We start from the raw sequence: 22,960 nt of genomic DNA on the forward strand, positions 1-22,960 counted from the left end.
CCTGCCTCTGAAGTGGGTAAGATTGATATTGTATCATGACCTTGGGCGTCAGCAGAGATCATTTCAAATCTTCCCTGTTCCCATCTTTTGCCTTTCCCAAGAGGTGTTTGCAACCACAAGTGTTGATATTGTGGAATAGAACAAGGGTGCGCTATCTTAGCCCCCCTTTTGTGGTACAATAGCCTGTTTGTTGAAGACTGACAACACAGTTTATCATGCTTGAAATGAGAACTGCATAGAAATTGTATTAACAGGCTTGAAGATGAATTAATTACAGTTGAGAGTAAAGAATTCCAATGCTTGAAGTGGTCCATGCCGTCTTGCAAAATAGAAGATGGCCACCTATTTTGGAATTATTAGTGGTGTTATTGCTAAGCTTTAACTGCTTAATAAATGTCATGCAGATAGATAACACAGTCTCTGCTGTAATCTCACAATCTAGCAGCCACAACACAGAGGCAGCAGGAAGAAGACGGCTGTATTGGAGCAGAAATGCCTTCTTGGCCATTACGTGGAGTCAGCTTGTTTAATTTTGAAATAGTTGTTGATTCTGACTAGAAAGGGTAATGCCAACTCTCTGCAAACCTTTCTTGCTCCGGCTAATGGATGAGGGCAGGTTGTCCCAAAGGTGCTTTTTCAAAAGGCAACTGGACTTTCCAGAAAGTCCAGTTGTCTCTTGAAAAAGCACACTTGCGACAACCATGACCTGGATGGCTGAGAATCTCCATAGACATGAGGGCAGGTTGCTCTCCCCGTTTCCATGGGAGAGCCTTCACGCCTCCAGTTCTAGTTCAAATGTAAGTGGTCCAGCATGCTGTAGAAAAAAGCAGGGTTTTAAAATTACCCAGAGTCACTTTGAGGTAAGGAGGGCAGCCTAAAAGTTTTACAAACAAACAAACAAACATCTATGGAAAACAAGTAGTCCTCGACCCTGCCCATTGGAGCTGTAGGTTATGATGGTCATAAAGAGGGTAATCCACATGATCCACCTGTTTTTTTGGGTTTTTTTAAACTTTTTTTCCAATAGTTAAGAGATTACCACAAATGTTAAGCAAACCGATTTTTCTCTATGGCTGATTTTGCTGAAAATTGCAAGTAAATGTCAGTTTTCAGCAAAAAATAATAATAATAATTGTAAAAAGCAACTGTGGGACGGTGGGACCTTGGTAAACGGCTGTAAAATGCGAATCAAGTGCCCGAAATATGGTCACATGATCATGGGGGAAGCAGCCTTCACAACTTCAGGACTTTAAATACCTCTGGGGAGGTCTGTCATAACTTCAGTGGTTAAGCAACTGGTCGCAAGTTGGGGACTACTTGTACTGAATGCAACTGAAAACGTTTCATATCTTTGGGATTAAGTAACTTTGCATAATGCAAAGCATTTGTGTTGCTTGATCTTGCAGAGCAATGCAAGAAAAATGTCAAAAAAGGGAGCTGGAAAGTTTTCCTGTCAAATGTTTTAGTGTATCTTCAGGTTGTTAAGAGTTTATGTCATCATCTTCATCACCTATTGTTCTCTCTACCTTTCCGGTTAAGCTGATTAAAGCCAGTGTCAACAGTGTTCGTTCAGCTAGAGTTACAGAAACCAGATGTTACTTGTGCTTTCTTTTTTGTTACAGAGAAATGATATTGCTATGGCCATCACGAAGTTTGATCAGTTTGACTTTCTCATTGACATCGTTCCAAGGGATGAACTTAAACCTCCAAAGCGGCAGGTGAGGGCAAAAGAGAATCTGTGCATGTGTGTTCTCTTTATATGTCTGCAACCTGGATCTGATCAGTCCAGAAGAAACGTGCTTTGTTTGCCCTTCTTGAGGATGTAACATGCCAAAATCAGATTAACTGTGATGTTATCATGGTTAGTGGAAATTAATGAGAGAGAGAAAAAGCTTCTTGATTAAAACTTGAGGAAACAGATCAGCACAGACCAAAATGTAATTTTATCCATGGAAAAGAATGTGAAGTCTGTTCTACGTGTTTGAAAAGTTCTTTCTCCTCCCAAGGTGTGCAAGTATTTTGTGTAAACCAAGCTAAATTCCTGTCTGATAGTACTCAGGTTCCTTTTTTTTCCTGTACCATATTATGGGACATTAAGTGGATTTATATCTTATTCCCCAGACAAAAGCCCCCTGGAGCAAATCATAGACCCAGTAAATCTTAGATTTGTCTTAGATTTGCAATCTAAAAAGACCGCTTACAAGAAAGAAAAAAAAAGATGCAAATATCAATTGCAGTGAAACTAACATCGATGGCCATAGGCCATTGTCTTCTGGCCAACTAAAATGGAAGCAGTTCAAACAGAGGAAGAACCCCAAAGTTTGGGTCCATCAGCTGCAAAGGGATGTAAACCTGCTTCCTCTTCAGTTATCGTCTTCTGAAAGCCACTGAATCTGGCTCCTCTGAAGGTTTGAAGGCAGCCTTATGTTCCTCCTCTGTTGCTCTGCAGTCTGAAAGACTAGATTAGGGTTCAGCTTCAGCAAACTAGTGAAATGGGCTTCTGGGTATATATGGGGTTCATTGTAGTATAAAAGTCTTAATTTCCCATGAGGGTTTGCAGAGTCTAGACCAGTGTTTCTCAAACTTGGCGACTTTAAGTCCTGTGGACTTCAACTCCCAGAATCCCCCAGCCAGCATAGCTGGCTGGGGAATTCTGGGAGCTGAAGTCCACAGGACTTAAAGTCGCCAAGTTTGAGAAACACTGGTCTAGACTTTAGAGCAGTGAGGGCGAACCTTTTTCTTATGGCGTGCCAAAATTGTGTGTGCCCACACCAATTTAATCCTCCCCGCTCACCTGCGCAAGCACACATGACCCACCTGCACATGTGCGCATCACCCCTCCCCGGCCTCCAGAAGGCTGAAAATCAGCTGGCTGCCGTGCACATGTGCACCAGAGCTTATGGCTGGCTCGGCAGCGAATATGGCTCCGCCTGCCACCTGTGGCATGTGTGCCATAAGTTTGCCATCACAGCTCTAGAGGGCAATTTTAGCCATGCCCTTGGGTAGTCACTGGCGGAGCTGCCAAATATGTTACTAGCTTTACTCAGTCAGGATTGTGTAGGGCCCAGATGTATTTGCAGGATTCAGTTGGACTTCAGCTTGTTGAATACAGTTTCAACTTCAGCTGCCCTGAAGGCCTGCCAAGCTTTACATTCGGTCTTGGGAATGGAACAGCTTATTCCTCCAGCTTTGGCAGTCCTCCTCTTTTCAGATGTGTGTATATAGCAAGCATGATTATGTTTAGTCTGCCAGTTGAATTTAATATCGTTTCTTCTCCAGAATCCTTCATTTTTTAATTTATTTTGCTCTCATCACAATGTAACGTGGTATTGCTGCTGCTGCTTTTGACTTTTCAGATAATTGAATGTTTTAGGAATTGTGTAAAGCATTTAGCAGCTTGAGGGTAAATTTGCAACACAGTGTGTGCCCTCCCTGCCTTGGGCTCACAACTTGATTGTCTACACAGCAGGTTTCTGTTACATAAGTAATAACCTGTGCATGATGTCACAGGTTTCTGCCTTGTGCATAGAAACAGGACACATTTTCCAATTAGCCACTTGGAACTTTTGTATTTTGCTTGGTCAAAAAAACCTTATCCAATTGACTGGACAGATGGTAGCCAGAGAGTTATAAAGGTAACAGTCTGTTCCTGCTTGAACAGAGAATTATGCTGAGGGGGAGCCACCGTCTTCCTTAGAACTCCAGGACTTCCAGCACATTTGACATGGAATCAGCCAACACATGCAAATACCATGATTTTCTTGCCCCAAGGAATCCATCATCCTGGGAGAGGCCCATTGTGAATCTATCCGGGCAGTTGTTGCCCCTGTAAACATCCTTGACTGGAAGCTGTGCAGGCTCAAAGAGGCTTTCAGTCGGATGTTTACAGCGGCAGGATGCCACAGTCCTCCTGAAACAGAATGGGTTCGAATTGAAAAGTTGCCCTTGGCTGACACCTGGCTAGGGAAGGCTCCAGACTTGGGATCTAGTCAGTCGCTGCTTTCTGCTAAACAAGACTTAGAATGCAGAAGAATATCGGACAGTTAAAATCTCTGCAAATATTCTTTTAACTATCATGGCCATAAGCATTTAGCGCTCTTGTAATCTACCCCCAGAGACCTCAAGATAATGTATGTGGTCCCTTTCCTTTGCCTCTTAGTAAAACATGCTTTCCTATGGCAGCGGTGATATGTTTGGAAGACCTCCAGAGAAGAGTTTGGCTGATAGCAAGGATGTCTGACTCACAAGAACAACAAATAAAACACACTTCTTCCGCCTATATTAGGTCTCTGAAGTACAAAAATGCCTGGGAAAATTGGGGAACTAGGAGTGGGGTTGTGGTTGCGGGTGGATTGGGGGGGAGGAAGGAACCTGTGAGCTTTACTGTTGTACTGAAAACAAATTCTTGAACTGCTAAATGTACTCGGAAAATACCCCGTTCTGGAATCATAATGATATATCTGCTTCCTCAGCCATTGCTTTATATTCTTGATGTTCACACAGAAAATCAGGCAGACCTTTTAAGATTGAGGTTTGCTGTCTGTCCTTTATCTAAGTCAGGGATGTCAAACTCACATCGTCACGGCGTCATCAAATGACGTATCGCGACATTCTTTCCCCTTCGCTAAACTGGGCGTGGCATGTGATGCATCCGGCCTGTGGGCCAGGGGTTTGACACCCCTGATCTAAGACATTCCATGGAGAAGCCTCTCCCCCTGTGTTGGGGAAGTTGGCTTTTCAGGACTGCGGGAGAACAGCTAAGAGCCACTGGAATACAGTCCCATGTCTGTACATCAACTTCCACTTGTGACATTTGGTGACTACAAAGAAGCCTTGTCCAAATGTTATTCCTGCTGGTATAGCAAGTATAAGCCTGGGATTTTTGTAGGGAGGGTGTAAAAAGAACACGGGTCCTAGTACAGTGGTTGCTCTCCATGGTTTTAAATCTCCCCTCCCCTTAGAACAAGGCAGACCGTTCCAGCTGGAGGACCAGAGAAGGCATGTATGTCTTTGCAGACATATCTACATAACAAGTACATTTGCAGTGTCCCTCAAGAGGCCTCACTTTGGAAGTGGAGAACTTGCAATCTTCCAGATGTTATTCAGCTGCTCTTCTCAGCCTGTCCAGCTTGGATGCCAGGAAAAGGAGATAATGGACGGTTCCCACCTTTGCTATGAGGTGTTCTTAATTTATACTGTTCCTTCCATAAAAATAAAATCAGGAATCACACTGATATTCCAAGGTGACTCAGTGGCTAAGACGCTGAGCTCGTCGATCAGAAAGGTTGGCAATTCAGCAGTTCGAATCCCTAGTGCTGCGTAATGGAGTGAGCTCCCGTTACTTGTCCCAGCTTCTGCCAACCTAGCAGTTCAAAAGCATGTAAAAATGCAAGTAGAAAAATAGGGACCACTTTGGTGGGAAGGTAACAGCGTTCCGTTCACCTTTGGCGTTTAGCCATGCTGGCCACATGACCATGGAGAACGTCTTCAGGCAGCGCTGGCTCTTTGGCTTTGAAACGGAGATGAGCACCACCCCCTAGAGTCAGGAACGACTAGCACATATGTGCGAGGGGAATATTTACCTTTGCCTTACTGATGTTCCAAAGCACCTTGTAATGAAAAGGGCTGATTGCTAGCCCTCGTTTCTGAACATTGACAACAGTATACAGGTAGTCCTCAACTTACAACAGTTCACTTAGTGGCTGTTCAAATTACAACGGCACTGAAAAAAGTTATGACCATTTTTCACACTTATGACTGTTGCAGCATCCCCCATGGTCACATGATTTAGACTTGGATGCTTGAGAACTGGTTCATATTTATGATGGTCTGCGGTGTCCCCGGACTTTCTGCAACCTTCTGAGAAGCAAAGTCAATTAGAAGACCAGATTCACTTAACATCCGTGTTACTATTTTAACAACTCCAGTGATTCACTTAACAAATGTGGCAAGAAAAAAAAAAAAAGTAAAATGGGGCAAGACTCGCTTAACACACGTCTCACTTAGCAACATAAATTTTGTGCTCAGTTGTGGTCGTACCTTGAGGACTACCTGTACTTCAAAAGCATTGCAAATCTCCTTAGGCCACAGAGGAGAACAACAGTGCTGTGCAGGTAACTTAGATCAAGGCTTCTGTCTCCTTGGCAAGCTCAGTGGCAAGGAGTTTGCCAGTTATGTAGGATTCCTAAAGGATCCAGGTGTGCCACAAAGGGATTTGGGGGGAGAGGCAGATTTATTCAACAAGGCACTGTATGAACGTTCCCAGCAGCAGGGTGGATAGCAGTGCTTTGACGTCTGTTCCACTTTCTCTCCTTGGCAAATGCCAAGGAAGGCTTGCTTTGGTTTCATAGAAGCCTTGAGGACAAATATAGAACAGGCAAGGCACTCTTTTATATTTGATCTCCTCCTGTTGTCCCTGGAGGCCACATGTGGGGATGATTGGCAGTTGCAAGGGTTACCGGACTCCAGATTTCACGAGCAGATTCAAATAATTCTCTGCGGCTTTGAATAGATGGCATTCTTGGCTCATTTAAGACAACAACAACCATGCATCCTTATTGATACGATAAATATGAATCCTTTCGGAGTCATATTAAATAAGGTATCCATACTGAGTTAACAAAGGGAGAAAGATACAGAAGTATAAAATGAAGGGAAAAAAAGCAGTAGACATCCATTAACCTCAGGTCTGCATACGGACATACTTGAGACCTTGAATAAGAGGAGCAGAAAGGCACATCCTTATTCCCAAATCTTCCAGGAAGCTTTAGGTATCCGTGTTTCCTTTTTTCTTTGTGGACATCTATATAACTTACGAAACTACCGCAGACCACTTTAAATCGCCCCATAGCAACATTTTAAAGTTAATGTTTAGGTTTTGTGACTATTTTGTGTTTTTGAGATAATCATTTGTAGCCATTTGGAGAATCAGCAATCACAATTATAGCTACATAGAGAGAGTAATGAAGAATTTTGTAATCTCTGCAATTGGTTAAATTGAAGAAACAGATTTAATGAAGCCAACTTTGGATGCTTGTGGATGTCTTGCTTTTTTTTCTTTTTATTGCACTGAGTTCTACAAGTGTGATGGCCCATTACGGAGCTTTCTTATCATGTTTTTACCATGTTCCTGAGTCATACATTGCAGAACTCTGGACGAAAATCATACTGCAATCAAATAGCTGCGTTTGGATTCCCATTTTGGCAATCCTGGGCTGCTTCTTGTTTTCAACCTTAATAGTATTCCTTTAATAGGCACTCCGCTAGTTAAGTTTTAGTTTGAAACAAAATAGAGTTGCTTAAAATTAAAATAAGGAACTTCCACATACCAGTTGTCTCCTTATTGTACAAACACGTACCCAGTATCCACATTGGAATCTTGGGGAAGAAAAGTTAAAAACAGTTTCTCATGGATCTGTGAGTTTTCAAGATGTGGAGAGCAATCTTGCATTATTACAGGAGGAGATGAAATATGTAAAGAGCACTTGGATTGCTTGATATATTGAAGGGGAGATCTCTCTTCCTGTAGTTTGGAGTTTTTATCTTAAATAACCCTCTTCCAGTCATTATGTAAAGGATCTTCCTTCAGCTTGGTGTTCTCCAGACACCAGCTACATTTTCCATATTGTGCTAAATGCAGTGATTTGTGAAACACAACCATCCCTATTTGCATCCAGTGGCCTTTAAAACCTTGAGCCTTCTAGCATAGTCGTTTAAGAATGGAATGGAATGGAATGGAATAGAATAGAAAACAGAGTTGGAAGGGACCTTGAAGATCTTCTAATCCAACCCCCTGCCTAGGCAGGAAACCCTACACCACTTCAGACAAATGGATATCCAACATCTTCTTAAAAACGTCCAATGTTGGAGCATTCACAACTTCTGGAGGCAAGCTGTTCCACTGATTAATTGTTCTCACTGTCAGGAAATTTCTCCTTAGTTCTAGGTTGCTTCTCTCCTTGATTAGTTTCCACCCATTGCTTCTTGTTCTGCCCTCAGGTGCCTTGGAGAATAGTTTGACTCCCTCTTCTTTGTGGCAACCCCTGAGATATTGGAACAATGCTATCATGTCTCCCCTAGTCCTTCTTTTCATTAAACTAGACATACCCAGTTCCTGCAACCGTTCTTCATATGTTTTAGTCTCCAGTCCCCTAATCCTCTTTGTTGCCCTTCTCTGCACTCTTTCTAGAGTCTCCCCATCTTTTTTACATTGTGGCAACAAAACCTAATGCAGGATTCCACGTGTGGAATAATTGAGCCCTGATGGTTTTCCTGCTGGATCTTTCTCATCACAGTTGCCTCTTTCAGGTTGAACAGGGCCCTAACCACCATTTCTACAGGTGCCGTAAAAAATGCAGGAAGCCAATTATGTCGGCTTCCCTTTTTTCCAGTTCACTGACCAAAGAGGAATTTGTGTGGTGCTCAATGTCTTGTAGTGACATGAATCTGGTTTTAGATAAAAGGGAAGAGGAGCGACTCTCGTCGGCTTCCATTCTGTCTGGACAACGGCTTCCAACTTTTCTGAAGTCAGCAAGGGATTTTCTTTCCCAGAAAGGTTTTTCTCCCACCCTGTAGGTCCAGGGTCAGCTGCTTTGACGCAGGCCAGTGACTTTGCACAAGAGGTCCTTATGTGTTATTGATGGAATCCATTCTTGGCAGCAGCATCCCTTGGTCGTGCCCACTGACATCATTGCTGGCAAGCCGGCCAGACAACAGTTGTGTGGTGCTTTTAAAGCACTGATTCATTCAAACTTAGTAGCCATTCTAAGTGCCAAATGATTTTAAACAATTGTACTCACGTTTAGGGACATGCTAAAAAACTACGCCTGTCTTTTTGAAAGAGTTCAAGAAGGAAACAGCTCACCAGATTTGCTATTTAAAACCTTTGAAGATGGGACTTATTTTTCTAAGTAGATCTTAGCATCGCTTTTGAACAATGAGTCACTAAGACTGAATTTAGTCTCAGTTGAGGTGAGCATCCTTGGTAACCTCCCCCCCCCCTTTTTGGGGGGGGGGCTCAGCCATTTTGCACAGAAGTTAACTGGCCAGTAGCACGCATGTGTATTTTACCAATTTAACCTTAGCCATGTAGCAGTGTGTGTAAACATCCTACACTCTCAGCTGTGACTTTGTGGTGGCTGGGAGAAGGTTGTTTACGCCTCCTGGCATGGACTGGTCCTCTCGGAAATTGTAACCCCTCATTATGACTTGTGGGACTCTAAAAGTGTCTGCGCGTGGCTCCAAGCTTATCCTCTCACAGTTCTGTTTCCCAGCTCATCGTTTGGAGGGAGGCAGAGACCCAGGAAAGGTAGGTGGGGAGAGGTCTCCATGGGAGAGTTTGGGTAGCCACATGCTTCCCACTCAAGGTATAAAGTGCTCTAGTTATGCTGCAGTAGCCATTGTGCTAAGGTCTCATTCTTACCTCTTTCTGTGCTATGAGTACATTTTATTGTTTGCTTTCATAATCTGCCCCGAGGACCCCAAATACAGGGAGTCCTTGACTTAAGGACAGTTGGGGCCAGAATTTCCATTGCAGAGCAAGGCAGTTGTTAAGTGAGTCACAACTGATCTTGCAACCTTTTTTTGTCACAGCTGTTAAGTGAATCACTGCAGTTGTAAAGTGAATTGCATGGTCATTAAGCAAATCAACTTCCCCCATTGACTTGGCTTATGAGGAGCTGGCTGGGAAGGCCACCAATGGTGATCGCCTGTCCCTGGGATGCTACAGCCATCATAAATAAATGCTGATTGCCAAGTGCCCGAATCTTGATCATCTGATTGTGGGGAATAGTTGTAAATGCAAGTGCTGCTCAGAAGTCACTTTTTTCCCCAGTGCCGTTATAATTTGGAACAGTCGCTAAACCAGGGGTGTCCAAACTTGGCAACTTTAAGACTTGTGGACTTCAACTCCCAGCTGGGGAATTCTGGGAGTTGAAGTCCACAAGTCTTAAAGTTGCCAAGTTTGGACACCCCTGCGCTAAACGAATGGTTGTAAATTGAGTACTACCTGTCGTTTCAAATCTCATTTAAGTAAGCAAATGGCATTCTTCATCAACTTGTTGGCCTCCCTGCTGCTAATGCCTCTTTCCTTTCATCTGCCTGGAAAGCTTTCCCCCCAGAGTAGCAGGCCTTGTTCACTCTTGGATGCTGCTTGTCTTTCAAGGAAGAAATGGAAATTCAGCCAACAGACCCGAAGATTCTCTCAAGATGGGAGAAAGCAAAACAGGCAGAACAGACAGTTGATGGGCTAGTCAGAGGGAAAGCAAATCTTAACATTTGTATACCTCTAATACTAATTTTGCCATACCTGTTTCCGTACTTGCTGGAATCCCATGCTTCAGGCTTTGCTTGCCGTGTCTGACCACCTTCTTCTCCATTGGCGTAGGAGGAGGTCCGCCAGGCTGTGACTCCAGCAGAACCCGTCCAGTACTACTTCACTCTGGCCCAGCAGCCAGCAGCTGTCCAGGTCCAGGGCCAGCAGACGGGCCAACAGACAACCACATCCACCACCACAATCCAGCCCGGGCAGATTATCATTGCCCAGCCTCAGCAAGGGCAGGTTGGTATGCAGGCCTTCCGTGGCTCTTGCACGCTGAATTTGGAGAGCAGGTGGAAAGCGGCATCAGGTGCCCCCTCCGAATTGCGAAGGAGACGTGGGCTGAGATCAAGGCAGCATTTTAAAGTTAACGAAATGCAATGCATTGGGGTACCTTGCAGCATTCAAACAAACAAAAAACTCCCCAAGGTATTGTGGCTTAGTATATAGACCAGGTTCTTTCAACCAATGCAATGTGGTTGCATTCCTATAATGTGCCGAATGGTTTGAGGCTAGCCCTTGTTGTGTTATAAGGACCAATCTCATGAGGTTGGCAAAACTGCAAGTCTTAAGACTCAAGTCAACTGCTTAGACTCGCAGAAGGGAAGAACTACCCAGTGAGGGTGAGGTTGGGGGTGGAAGTATGATCAGGTTTCTCACTGCCTTCCTAAGTGAGAAGCAAAGAAAGAAGACGGCGTTTGCTACAGACCCTGTTCTCCCTCCCTGGTCATATTGGCTGGGACTACATGGAATTAGCTTTCTAGCAACATCTGTCTACCTGTATGTTGTCCATGTCCCCTGTAGTTTAGTTATTGGAGCAGATCCATAGGCTGTACCTATAGTACACCAATGAGAAAAAAACAGTGCACTCTTCATTAATGCTGACAGTCATTTTGGAACAGGCAATCCTGGCTGCTCCTGTTTTACAAGGTCAGACTGGAGCTTCCTTTTCACTTCATTCAAGCCCATCTCTGACTGTGGCAACTCCGTAGAAGATGTTTGGCCACTATGATTGCTTGCCAAGGTTGTCCTCAAGGGGAATTATTGGAGCAGCGTCTTGGATGCCACCTTGAAACACTGAAGGAAGGGCAGGATATACTTTGAATTTTAAAAGAACGAAATAATGGACAATCTTTGAAGTGTTAGCATCCGATTTTTTTTATAACTGGGCCTTCCCTGTCTCAAAAGATTGTGATACTGAACAGAGGGAGCATTTCCACTTGGTTGCTGTCCTGAGATTGGTTGTCTGGTCCTGGTCATGTTCGTAGCCGATGGATGTATCTGAGATGCCCTCCACTGTCTCTTGTGTGCCTCTCTTCTTTCAGACCACTCCCGTGACCATGCAGGTGGGAGAAGGGCAACAGGTGCAGATCGTTCAGGCCCAGCCACAGGGGCAAACCCAGCCGGCGCAAAGTGGGACCGGGCCAACTATGCAGGTCATGCAGCAAATCATCACCAACACAGGCGAAATCCAGCAAATACCGGTGAGAGTCAACATTGGTCTAAAAGTTGCAGAAGCCCTGGGCTTGATTTGAGAAGGGAGTTGTGGATAACAGCAGCAATGTCCCAAGGGAAGGCCAAAAAACATGGTGGCTGTGTTGGTATCCTCTCCTGCAGAAACCCCTGGATGACCAACCCTACTCCTTTTTGTGCTGGCTGGACTGGGTTCAGGCTCAACTGCATGTGTGCATCTTGACTGTCAGTTTCTAGAGCAGAGGAGCCTGGCTGTGGCAACTCTAAGACTTGTGGACTTCAGTTCCCAGAGTTCCCCAGCTAGCTATTCTGAAGAGTTGAAGGCTGCAGGTCTTAAAAGTTGCCAAGGTTGGACATCTCCTTTCCAGAGAGAAAGCCCGTCCTAAAAGGCAGCTCGTCCAAACCTTTCCTGAAGCCACTTCCCCCCCCCCACACTCGTCAGCACAGTTTCTTGACTTCCTTTCTCCCCTTCCTTCACTCTCATCTTGTGAAACAGTTTTACATTCTATTCTGAGTTAACATTTAAAAGTCACGCAATCACCAGGGACGCCTAGATATTTGCAAAACATTTCATGCTTATTTTCATAATCAGGCCCGTTTTGAAGGTCTTTCTCCAAAGTGCCCCCTCCTGCTTTTCCACTCTTATCTTTAACAAGTGGTTTCCCAGACAGGAGCTCCATGGTGGTGTGCACCAGAGCAGTAAGTCGAAGCCCTTAATTTCTGCGTTGCCCATTTTAAGTTAGTTATTCTAGTTAAAGTCTAACCAGGGCCTCTCCTTGCAAACAGCTTTTCTCCCTGCAGGCATATTTCAGTGCCTTCAGAAAGACAGCTGTAAAGAAGCTTTCGCTTGCAGAAAGTATGCATTTGCAACAGGGGGGCTGCCCTTTGCCTTTAGGGACTGGTTATTTGGAGAGAAGAAGAAAAATCCCAGATGTTAGAGAAGTCGGTGGAGGGACAAGGTCCAAGGGCTGTAATTTCTGCTTGAGGAGCTTTGGAGCATCAATGACAGATTGTCTAAAGATCTTCCCCACCTGTTCCTTGATTAAAAAGATGCTATCCTGGGCACAATATAATTGTGTTTCGTACAAATACAGCAGGGCGGACAGGAGGTTAACTATTTCTAAACGTAATGAGGTTGTTCTAAAACAGAGCTGAGCAAGCATTTTTTGGATGCTGCACTTTTTAAAACACAAAAGGAAGAACCTGAGAGATCCAGCAGTGACACCATACCATCATCAGAGGAGGTAGATTGAGATTCCTGGCATCAAAATCATTGCCTTAAGCATACACCGGGTTTAATGCGTCCATCTTCACTTTTTAAAATCCCCTTGTTTCATTTTTTTTAAAAAAAATGGCATTATGCTGCTGAAAATCAATGGTTAAATACCCTATTTTGGTGGCACAGTTCTGAGGGCGTCACAAGGGAACAGGGTTTGCAGTAATCAGAAAATTAGGAATCAAGTTGGATTCTTTCAGGTTTGGAAAAGAAGTATGGATACGGGCGCCATAGGTGGTTCTTTGTTCAAGTTTCCCCTTAATTTCATCTCAAAGTCTTTACATTGTTGAACTTGTGGTTTATGGTTTTGGTGAACCGAAAAAAATATATATACAGATGACTCTAGAAATAAAAAACAAAAGTTGTGATGGTAGAGCAGAGGTCTTCAAACTTGGAAACTTTAAGACTTGTAGACTTCAACTCTCAGAATTCTCCAGCCAGCTATGCTGGCTGGAGAATTCTGAAGGTTGAAGTCCACAAGTCTTAAAGTTTCCAAGTTTGGGGACTCCTATCGTAGAGCATAAGGTGAATTTAGATTTATGCTTATAGCTGCTGTAAAAGAGAATCGGGAGTTAAGATAGCAGGAAGACGCAGCTTTTCCACCCCAAGCACATGCGTTTATGGTTTCATCATATATATATATAATCTCTCAGCATCTCTGAGAAACGAGAGGCTAGTTCTGTTTTCAGGTGACCAGTTCTGTGTCCTCTTTCTCCCTCCTGCTGTTTCTAGGTCCAACTTAATGCCGGCCAGCTGCAGTATATCCGCTTGGCTCAGCCTGTGTCCGGAACTCAGGTGGTCCAGGGCCAGATCCAGACGCTCGCCGCCAACACACAGCAGGTATAGACTGATGTCCTGGGTTTCTTGAGAGAGCTGTTAAAATACCCCTGACCCTTTTGAGAAAGGGATTGATTTCTCCAGGGAGCGTGGGAGGAGTTTTGGTCTTGAATTTCTGCTGACTCCTGCCCTCCCCCCCCTTTCCCCCCCCTGAAAAGTTTTTTATTTTTTTGTTCTCTATATACAATTATAGGTATACATTCACATAGTTATTATTCTTTTTTGCATTCGTCGTTATTATACATTTGTCATTTTCATTTATAACATATCATTTGGGTTGCTTTGTTACCATCCCTCGCCTGTTTTGATACCACTTTCTTTTCTCCCTCCCTCCTCTACTTTCTTCCTTCCTCTCTCCTTTTCCTTCTTTCCCTTTCCTCTCCCCCACTCCTCTCTTCCTCTTCCCTTTCCTTCCTTCTCTCCTTCTCCCTTCCATCTTCCTCTCCTCACCTCTGGCTTCCTTCCCTCCTCTTCCTCTCCTCTCCTCCTTTCTTTTTCTATTGTTCTATTGTCTTAATTTTTATTTTCTTGGGAGTGGTATTTCCGCAGACCTAAAAATAGTTGAATATCATTTCTTGTTCCCTTTCCTTCTCAAATCTATCCTGATTTTGGTTTTTTTCCCCTTTTGTATCTTACTTTTGAATATATACTTATATATCATTATTTTCTTCCCTATTTCCCCCCCCTCCCCTCCTTTTCTACTTAATGGTGTATTGCCCCCCCCCCCCTTTTTTTTAAAAGGAAACCTCATCCATTTGGACAAGTTGTATTAACCCTGCTCCTTGCATATGGAATGGGACAAAATTTCTGGCTCAGAGCTATTGTCATAAATCTGCCCAGACACAAGTTTTTTTTTAAAAAATGTTTGCTTAGCTGTGAAAAATACAAATCACGCTTTGTTTGGTGAACACCCCATTTCAGGGGAATCTATTGTGAGGTGTCAAAGAAGGTGGATGCAGTTACATCTTGACTTTTTTTTGACACTCCCTCCTCCTCTGCTTGGACCTCACTATTCTCAATAAATGCCTCGCGTAGGTTAAAAATGAAATAATACCGCAGCATGCTAAAAGGCTTGGTGTTTGGAGGCTGGAATCCAAAATCTCTTTCCTACTTCAAAACTTTATCCAGCTTTCAGCAAATTTAGTGAAACTCCGTTCCTTTCCTCCCCCCCCCCCAAACAATCCCAGGCCCTTTGTTATTGGTCAGCTTTTCTGTTGGAGCACCTGCCAGCCTTCACGTTGCCATTCTTTGTGTTCAGGCGCCGTATCTAATTTCCCCAGCTTTGCAAAACCTTTTTTAGTAACTGCTAAATGCATTCATTAAAAGCAGCACTTTTGTTTAGGTCCTGGCTAAAAGTAGCTTTCACCTCTTTTGGGATCTGGATCCTTCATTGTCTGCAATCTGGGATCTGCCTTGATTATTATCAAATCGGATTGCTTTTCTCTTATCTTCCCTTTCCTCTTTGCCTTTCCTAACACGTACCTACAATCTCTTTTCTCCAAAAGGGTGTGCCTTCAATGATCTCTGGGTCCCAGATGCCCCAGTTTCTACAGTCATGGAATTTTAGACCTTGCTTATTGAAGGCCATTTATTTGGAAAAGTTCGTAGCTATATCTGCAAATAGGCCTCTTGCTTAACAGACTGTCTAAACGGCTTGTGCATTGTGCCCAATTGCACCAGCAAAAAGAACACGTTCTCTCCCCCCCTCTCTCTCTCACACACACACATACACACACACACACACCCCTCTACACCTTTTATCCTCAACTATGTGGGGAATATTACTTTTGACAGGGTCTTGAACCTCCTTTGAAGTGATATTTATTTCTATCGATAGGTAAATTCGTTTGGGAAATAAACCATGAAAACCACAAATTGCCAGGGGTTCACAGGAGAAAGAGCAGGCCAGAGGTTCAATGGCTCTCTTACGTTTTTAAACTGATTCTCCTCTTGATCAGAGCCTTGCAAATGTCATCCATGCTTGTCTTTTCCAGATTGCGCAGACAGACGTTCAACAGGGGCAGCAGCAGTTCAGCCAGTTTACCGATGGACAGGTACATGTCTTTGCATTTGGGGCTGGGCAAAGGAGTGGTTGCTGGAGCAGCTTGGCATGGTCAATTTCTCCTGAAGGAAGCCAGTTTCTTGGGAGGGTTATTGACCCAACAGGAAGAAGCCAGAGACATTGTTCTGTGGATTATACGATATTTACCCTATTAATTAGTTCTGCTCATTGAGAACTACTTGGAGTCAAGATAGCTACACTGACTTATTAAAGAAAAAAAACACACAATTACTTTTGTTTCTGCTTGGAAAACACTTTTAGACTTTGTGCTCGAGGTGGGGAAAAAGTGAAACTGATTTGGGGTTTTACCGATTAGATAGGTTTGTTGTTCTAGAAATGGCTGGTTTATGTAAAAGTAAAAACTTGAGGTTTGATATCATGATCTTATTCTAATGCGTCAAAGGGAGTTGGAAGTGAACGCCTTGTCTTTCTTTTCCCCTTTTTCCTACAATTTTGTCCTTCCCCTTTTCGCCCTATCTTTCCTACTATTTTCTTTCAGATTTTTTGTATTTGATATTATAATTTAATTTTTTAAAAAGGAGAGAACTAGCTTGGAGTTTCATGCTTTGGATGCTCCCCGGCAGTTCAGGGGACTCTGATTAAAGTTCTGAGTTTTTCCCCAGTCGAGGACTATTATAGAAGAAGGGGCTTGTAGATAACATTAGCAAGTGTATTCATGAATTGAACTGCTTTCTCTCTAAGAGGGTACAGTAGAGGCCATGCCTTGAAAGGATCCACCAGAAACAGTTTCACAAGCTTCTCTTTGCTTCCTCCCTCCCAGCAACTCTACCAGATCCAACAAGTGACTATGCCTGCCGGTCAAGATATCACCCAACCCATGTTCATCCAGTCCACGAATCAGACGACAGATGGACAGGCACCACAGGTCACGGGAGACTGATCAGCTCCAGCCAGAAGCTTTCCTCATGTGGCGGAATTCATAGTGACTTGATTGGTGTTCCCACAGATCAAGTCCAGAAGCAGCCTTTAACTGGTCCATTCCCTCTCTACCACGTGTCTTCATTGATAGAAAGATGTCCAGGGTTGTGATCAGCATTGCATCAACTGCTTACGTTGGCTGGGAGGAGAGGATGCCACAGGAACTGACTACAATGCAATATGTGTATTTTCTTTTTATATGTCTGGGATCTTTTCTTTGCCCTTTCTGTTCTCCCGTCCATTACATTTGAAATCAAAAAAATCTTTATCCTGTTTCATCCCTGATTGTGCATATCACATTATCATTAAATCTGAAAGTGTGTTAGTGTGCACATGTGTATATACGGTGTGTGCGTGCGTGTGTGTGTGTGTGTACGTAAGAGAGAATGGGTCGAGGGATTCCTCTTTTTTTTTAATGTCCCAAATCCAGGTGCTGCTAACTGCAGCTCCCAAGTATGAAAATAAACAGGAAACACCCAGCTTTTCCTTTATGAACCTATTTTCTAAAGGCATTAAATTTGGCCTCAAACTATTTTGGAATGACTTAAAGGGATTTGGACATGCAAATGCAATGTATTGGGTAATGGTATAAAATTCAGCCAAGACATGTTTTTTAAAAAATGCATGAAATGCAATAAACCTTTTTTTTCTATAACATTCCATACTTTGTGTCTTTCTCACATCAGCTGATCCTGATCCAGAACAGGTTCTGCTTTGCCAGATTTAGACTTGCCAAAATGCTTCAGAATCTGCCTAAATCCTACGGAATTATCTATTTTAGGTTGATGCTAAAAGAAGCTTAGATCAATCCATTGGCCAATGGGTAAACCCCAATCTCATTTTTATTCCCCACTCCTATCTTTGGGCCACCAGAAAGCTTCCAGAAGGCAAGAACAGTTAAGACAGAAAGGACGACTGGGGAGTGAGGCTTGGAGGTGACTGGCCCCTCCCATAGGACATAAAAGGAGGAGCAAAGGCACGTGAGCCTTTGCAGGAAGCAACTTGGTTCATGCTGGTCAGTTTACCTTCTGAAGCTCCGTTTTGACTCTGCTCCGTGTGGCCTTGCCAAGCTAATTGCCAATTAAGTCTTTGGCAGCGTTTCAAGGAAGATAAAGGTGGGTGCTTATCAGCCTTATCCCTCTGCAGCCTACTGTAGGACTCTACAACTATTTGGAACGGGCTGTGAATGAACATAATTCACAGCCTTTGAAATAAAAAGAGGGTTTTTGGGACTAAGTGTGTGCTTTTTACTGTCTCAGGAAGTCTCGGTGAGAACAGTTCTCCCTGTGGCCTTCACTTGAGGGAACACTAAGAGTGGAAGAAAGGGAGAGGAATTTCCTATACTGACAAGGTCTTTTTTTTTGCAGGCATCCGGTATGTCTTGAGGGAGCTACTTCAAGAGTACAGGGAAATGTGCTTGGTACTCAGCTGCTGCACTTGAATAACCTTGAAAGCTACCAGATATGGCCTGCTGTTCACACTTTCCGTATCCCAACAAATTAAGGGGGGCAAAACAAGGAGGCAATTCGTGATTAGCTCCAGTCATCGAGTTGTGATCTTGGTTGGGACTTAGCATGGGAACTCAGCCACCTGTCCCTTGTCAATAAATTGTGCTTAAGCTCAACGTGTGACTCACCGTAAACCCAAGGGAATTGGCTCCAAACCAATGAGTACTTAATCGGGAGCCAGGCCCATTGGATTCTCTTTGGATTGGGTAGATCTGCTTTAGCATTTCCCCATCAACATCCTCTTAGGCTGCCAGAAGCCTTTGCTATACCTCATCAACCCCTTGGACGTTTTCAAAATAACCTCAGCACAATTCTCCTGGTGAGTCAACCGACAGGTCTCCAGTTGTGTTTTGCTAGTGCAATAGCAGGATGAGGCCAGAGGAGCTAAATTCTTTCAGAAAGAATCTTTCTGAGGACCACCAGAGGGCACTACATTCTCTCTTCTGGATCTGTTTCTCTGTTCCTTAGTAAGGTCTTTTGTCTTAATCTGCATCTGGTTTGTGTAACAGTCAAACTTTGTCAGACCAGTACACAAGTTAGCAGTGGCAGATGAGCTGCTCTTCCAATAACCATGTTTCTCGCTTGCTGATCACAGGAAATTTGGATTTTTAAAAAATGTTGTTGTGCTTTTATCTTGGTTTTTTTTTTTTAAACCAGTACTTGGAATGCAATTGTTGGCAAAAAGTCTTTCTGGATGGCCTTTCCCATAAGTTCAGAAGACATGCGTAGGAGGGTTCAGAGTGGTTCTCTAGTAGCTGTAACCCCCCCCCACACACACACACACAACTCTTCTGTAGTTAATGAGACAAGTCCATAAGTAGAAATCGATGGGCTTGAAAGGAACTTCTACGTAAGGGAAACGAGGTTGGCTAATTCTGAAAGTTGGAGCTGGCCCATTATTAATATTCCTAGTTGTGCTGGAGAGAATTATTAAGAATAATTAGAAGAATGGAATGGAATAGGGAATGGGAATAGGAGTAGGAGTAATAGAATAGCTACAAGATCCCTTCCAACTCTCTTAATTCATAGAGGTACCCTGGAGCCAGCAAAATGCAGAGAAGTATAGTAATTCATGTGGCTGGGAAACAACCACCAGGTAAAACCCAATAGCAATAGCACTTAGACTTATATACCACTTCACAGTGTTTTACAGCGCGCTCTAAGCAGTTTACAGAGTTGTCATATTGCCCCCAAACAATCTGGGTCCTCATTTTACCGATCTCAGAAGGTTGGAAGGCTGAGTCAACCTTGAGTCTGGTGAGATTCGAACTGCCAAATTGCAGGCAACCAGCAGTGCTGTGCTCTAACCACTGCGTCACCGTGGCAAAACCTGAATCAGAGTTGAAAGCTAACTGATTCAGAGTAAATGGTCACAATTATCATGAGAATATGGACTTCAGACCTGGATGTTTGTACTTTGGCTCAACTGTAAATATGGCTTTAAAACCAGTGGTTAAATTTACATATTGCAAGACCAGTGAAGCAAGAGCAAACCATCCACATCATATATTAATGCAACATTTGAACTTGTCTCCTGTGTTCTTTTCATTAATGTAGACTAAATTATAAAGATTGCCTGAATGTTGGTTGCAGAATAAATCAGTGTAGAAAACAAGAAAGGAACACATAGCAATATGGACATTTGTGGGACTTGGATCAAGAAGCATAAACCTGACTTTTGTAGTCAAAATGTTAACACAGCAGCTCTGGTCATTTGAACTCTGGCTAAATTGACTCACTCTTTGGAGAGTATCAACTAAAACCACACTGAAACTTTATTCAGACTCAATGATAATAGTAAATCCCTCAATGCCTCGCTCAACCACTAGGTGTTGGGGAGAGATTGTCCCAATCAGGAGGAGGGATCGAGTGAATATTGAGGGACCTTCAGGACGCTTCCCTGAAGCCTCCGGAGCAGTCAAAATGAACCTCCGAGCAAACCGGAAGTCCGTTCCTGAACTTCCGATTTGCCCGTAGGGCCGTTTTTTTGCTCTCCGGAGGCTTCAGGGAAGCTCATGAAGCTTCTGGAGGGCCTCTGGGGGGTGGGGGAGGCTCTTTTCGCCCTCCCCAGGCTCCTATAAAGCCTCTGGAGCCTGGGGAGGGCGAAAAATGGCTTTTAAAAAGGGTGAACTCAGTTGGCCAGTGCGCACATGCACGCTGGCCAGCTGACACGGCAGCGCCTTGCGTGCCCTGACAAATGGCTCCGGTGGCACGCGTGCGATAGGTTCACCATCACTGATCTATGCCATTAGAGCATCATCTTCCGAATGAATCGCTAAGAATAAGAACGCAACACAAAAAGCCTAATAATATTGACTGTATACCAGCAGCAAAAGTCTCTTTCCTGACCAATCCAACAAAATTGCAATGATAGGATCCCCCCACCCCTTGATTTCATTTTTCTCATGATTTCCCCTGCAAGTCCAAAGCAAGAATGGGCTTCCTTACTCCTTAGATGGGCAACCATCAAAAATTATGTCAGGGTGGTCAACTAGAAGTTGGAAAATGAACTCCATGTGGGATTAGAGCAAAATCTTTACTGCTCCCCCCCCCTTTTTTGCTATTTCTTTTCATTTCTGCTTTCTATAGTTTTCTTAGTTTGTTTCAGTCTTTTAACTTTGTAATTATAAACCTTAATCAAATTATAGGCAGTCCTCAATGTAACTATCATTCTACAGCAACTTACTACCTGTCCTCCACTTAACAACTATCACTCCACCTCTCTGGTCACCTTGTCAGAATGTGGGCACGTGGCAGCCTTTTTGCATTTACAACAGTTGTTTTGTGGCCACATGTTCATAACCTTCCCATCTGGCTTCCAAGGAGAAAAGTCGATTGGGATTCCCTTAATGACCATGTGATTAATGACCACAGTAAAATTAATCTAAAATCATCGTGATGATTTGTTTAACGGTCACATCATTTAGTCACTTAGCAACCAAGATTCCAGCTGGAATTGTAGTCATCAGTTGAGGACTACTTGTATTATTAGATGTGGAGACTCTAGAAAGAGTGCAGAGAAGAGCAACAAAGATGATTAGGGGACTGGAGGCTAAAACATATGAAGAACGGTTGCAGGAACTGGGTATGTTTAGCTTAAGAGAAAGAAGGACTAGGGGAGACATGATAGCAGTGTTCCAATATCTCAGGGGTTGCCACAAAGAAGAGGGAGTCAAACTATTCTCCAAGGCACCTGAGGGTAGAACAAGAAGAAATGGGTGGAAACTAATCAAGGAGAGAAGCAACTTAGAACTGAGGAGAAATTTCCTGACAGTTAGAACAATTAATCAGTGGAACAGAAATTGCCTCAAGTCAACCTTGAGCCTGGTGGGATTTGAACTGCCAAATGGCATTCAGCTGGCAGTCAGCAGAAATAGCCTGCAGTACTGTACTCTAACCATTGCACCACCAAGGTTCATTTGATTCTTTTTGTTAGTTTTTGTTGTCTTAAATGTGGTTTTATATTCTGTAAGCCACTTTGAGTCGCCATGAAAATAAAATAAACAAATAAATAAACAAATAAATAAATAAATAAACAAACAAATAAATAAACAAATAAATAAACAAACAAACAAATAAATATTGGTTTTACACTTAGGCACTCTTAACTCTCAGCTTATTTAGAGTCCCCCAGGTAGTGTAAGGGATCCTTCAGCCATATCCTCCTTTAATGTTTTTTTTTAATAAAAAAGTTTTATTGGTTTTTTCAATTTTGGGGAAAAGGGTACATAAATGTGGAGAAAAATTTTGACAGCTACATCATACAGAAGGTGGTACTTCCCCGGAGTCTTACATCTCTCTCTTATTTTATATATATCAAAATATCATTATTACATACATATTAGCAGTTTAGGTTTACTTCAAATTCTTTAACATTTTCAACCATACTTTATATCACTTCTAACCATTTCATTATATTAACAATTGCACTATGTTTTTAAATCATTTCTGTGACCTAAGTCTCATTGCTGTCTCTTCTCCCCTGTCTGTTGGCTGAGCCATGGCTCCTCCCCCCTTCATGTCTTGTGCAATGTCTCTTGTTTCATCTAGGAGGTTCTTGTGTTTTTCCATGAAGGCTTCTGCCTCCACTACTGTATTAATTCTCACTTTACCCCCCCCCCCCCCCCAGAAAATCAACAAGCCTTCTGGAATTAACCACCTAAACCAGATATTTTTTTCATATAATTTTTTAGTTAGAAAGAAGAATTTTTTCCTCTTATCTCTTATTCTTTCGGGTATCTGTTTCAGAATGGTTATTTCTTTGTCCTTATATCTTAAAGGTTCCCCCCTTAGAACTCCTAGAATTTCATCTCTTGTGGTCTTTCTAAAAAATTTAACATGAACTTCCCTTGGAACATTGTGTGTTCTAGCATATGCTGAGTTAATTCTATATATCAGATCCATATCCCACCCTAGCTGTCGCTTATCTCTTTTAATATAATCTGCTAGCATTGTTGTCATAATCTCCCTTAAATCTTCACCCTCCATTTCAGGTATGTTTTGAAATCTAAGAAAGAGAGACATCCTTTCAAATTCCATTTTTTCCATAT

General features: G+C 43.0%; 1 protein-coding gene across 2 annotated transcripts in view; it reads left to right on the forward strand.

The window, feature by feature from the left end:
- Positions 1 to 17,557, forward strand: part of NFYC (nuclear transcription factor Y subunit gamma) — a 62,176-nt gene extending 44,619 nt beyond the window's left edge. For both annotated transcript variants that reach the window (XM_081962662.1, XM_081962663.1), the window contains exons 5-10: positions 1,623 to 1,718; positions 10,385 to 10,558; positions 11,641 to 11,799; positions 13,797 to 13,904; positions 15,896 to 15,955; positions 16,745 to 17,557. In XM_081962662.1, the coding sequence (XP_081818788.1) occupies positions 1,623 to 1,718; positions 10,385 to 10,558; positions 11,641 to 11,799; positions 13,797 to 13,904; positions 15,896 to 15,955; positions 16,745 to 16,864 (717 nt within the window). In that variant the 3' untranslated portion in view covers positions 16,865 to 17,557. The remainder of the gene's footprint in view (positions 1 to 1,622; positions 1,719 to 10,384; positions 10,559 to 11,640; positions 11,800 to 13,796; positions 13,905 to 15,895; positions 15,956 to 16,744) is intronic.
- The last annotated feature ends 5,403 nt before the right edge of the window (positions 17,558 to 22,960 follow it).

This window comes from Natrix helvetica, assembly GCF_964273705.1.
Source record: "Natrix helvetica genome assembly, chromosome: 9".
Taxonomy (NCBI): domain Eukaryota; kingdom Metazoa; phylum Chordata; class Lepidosauria; order Squamata; family Natricidae; genus Natrix; species Natrix helvetica.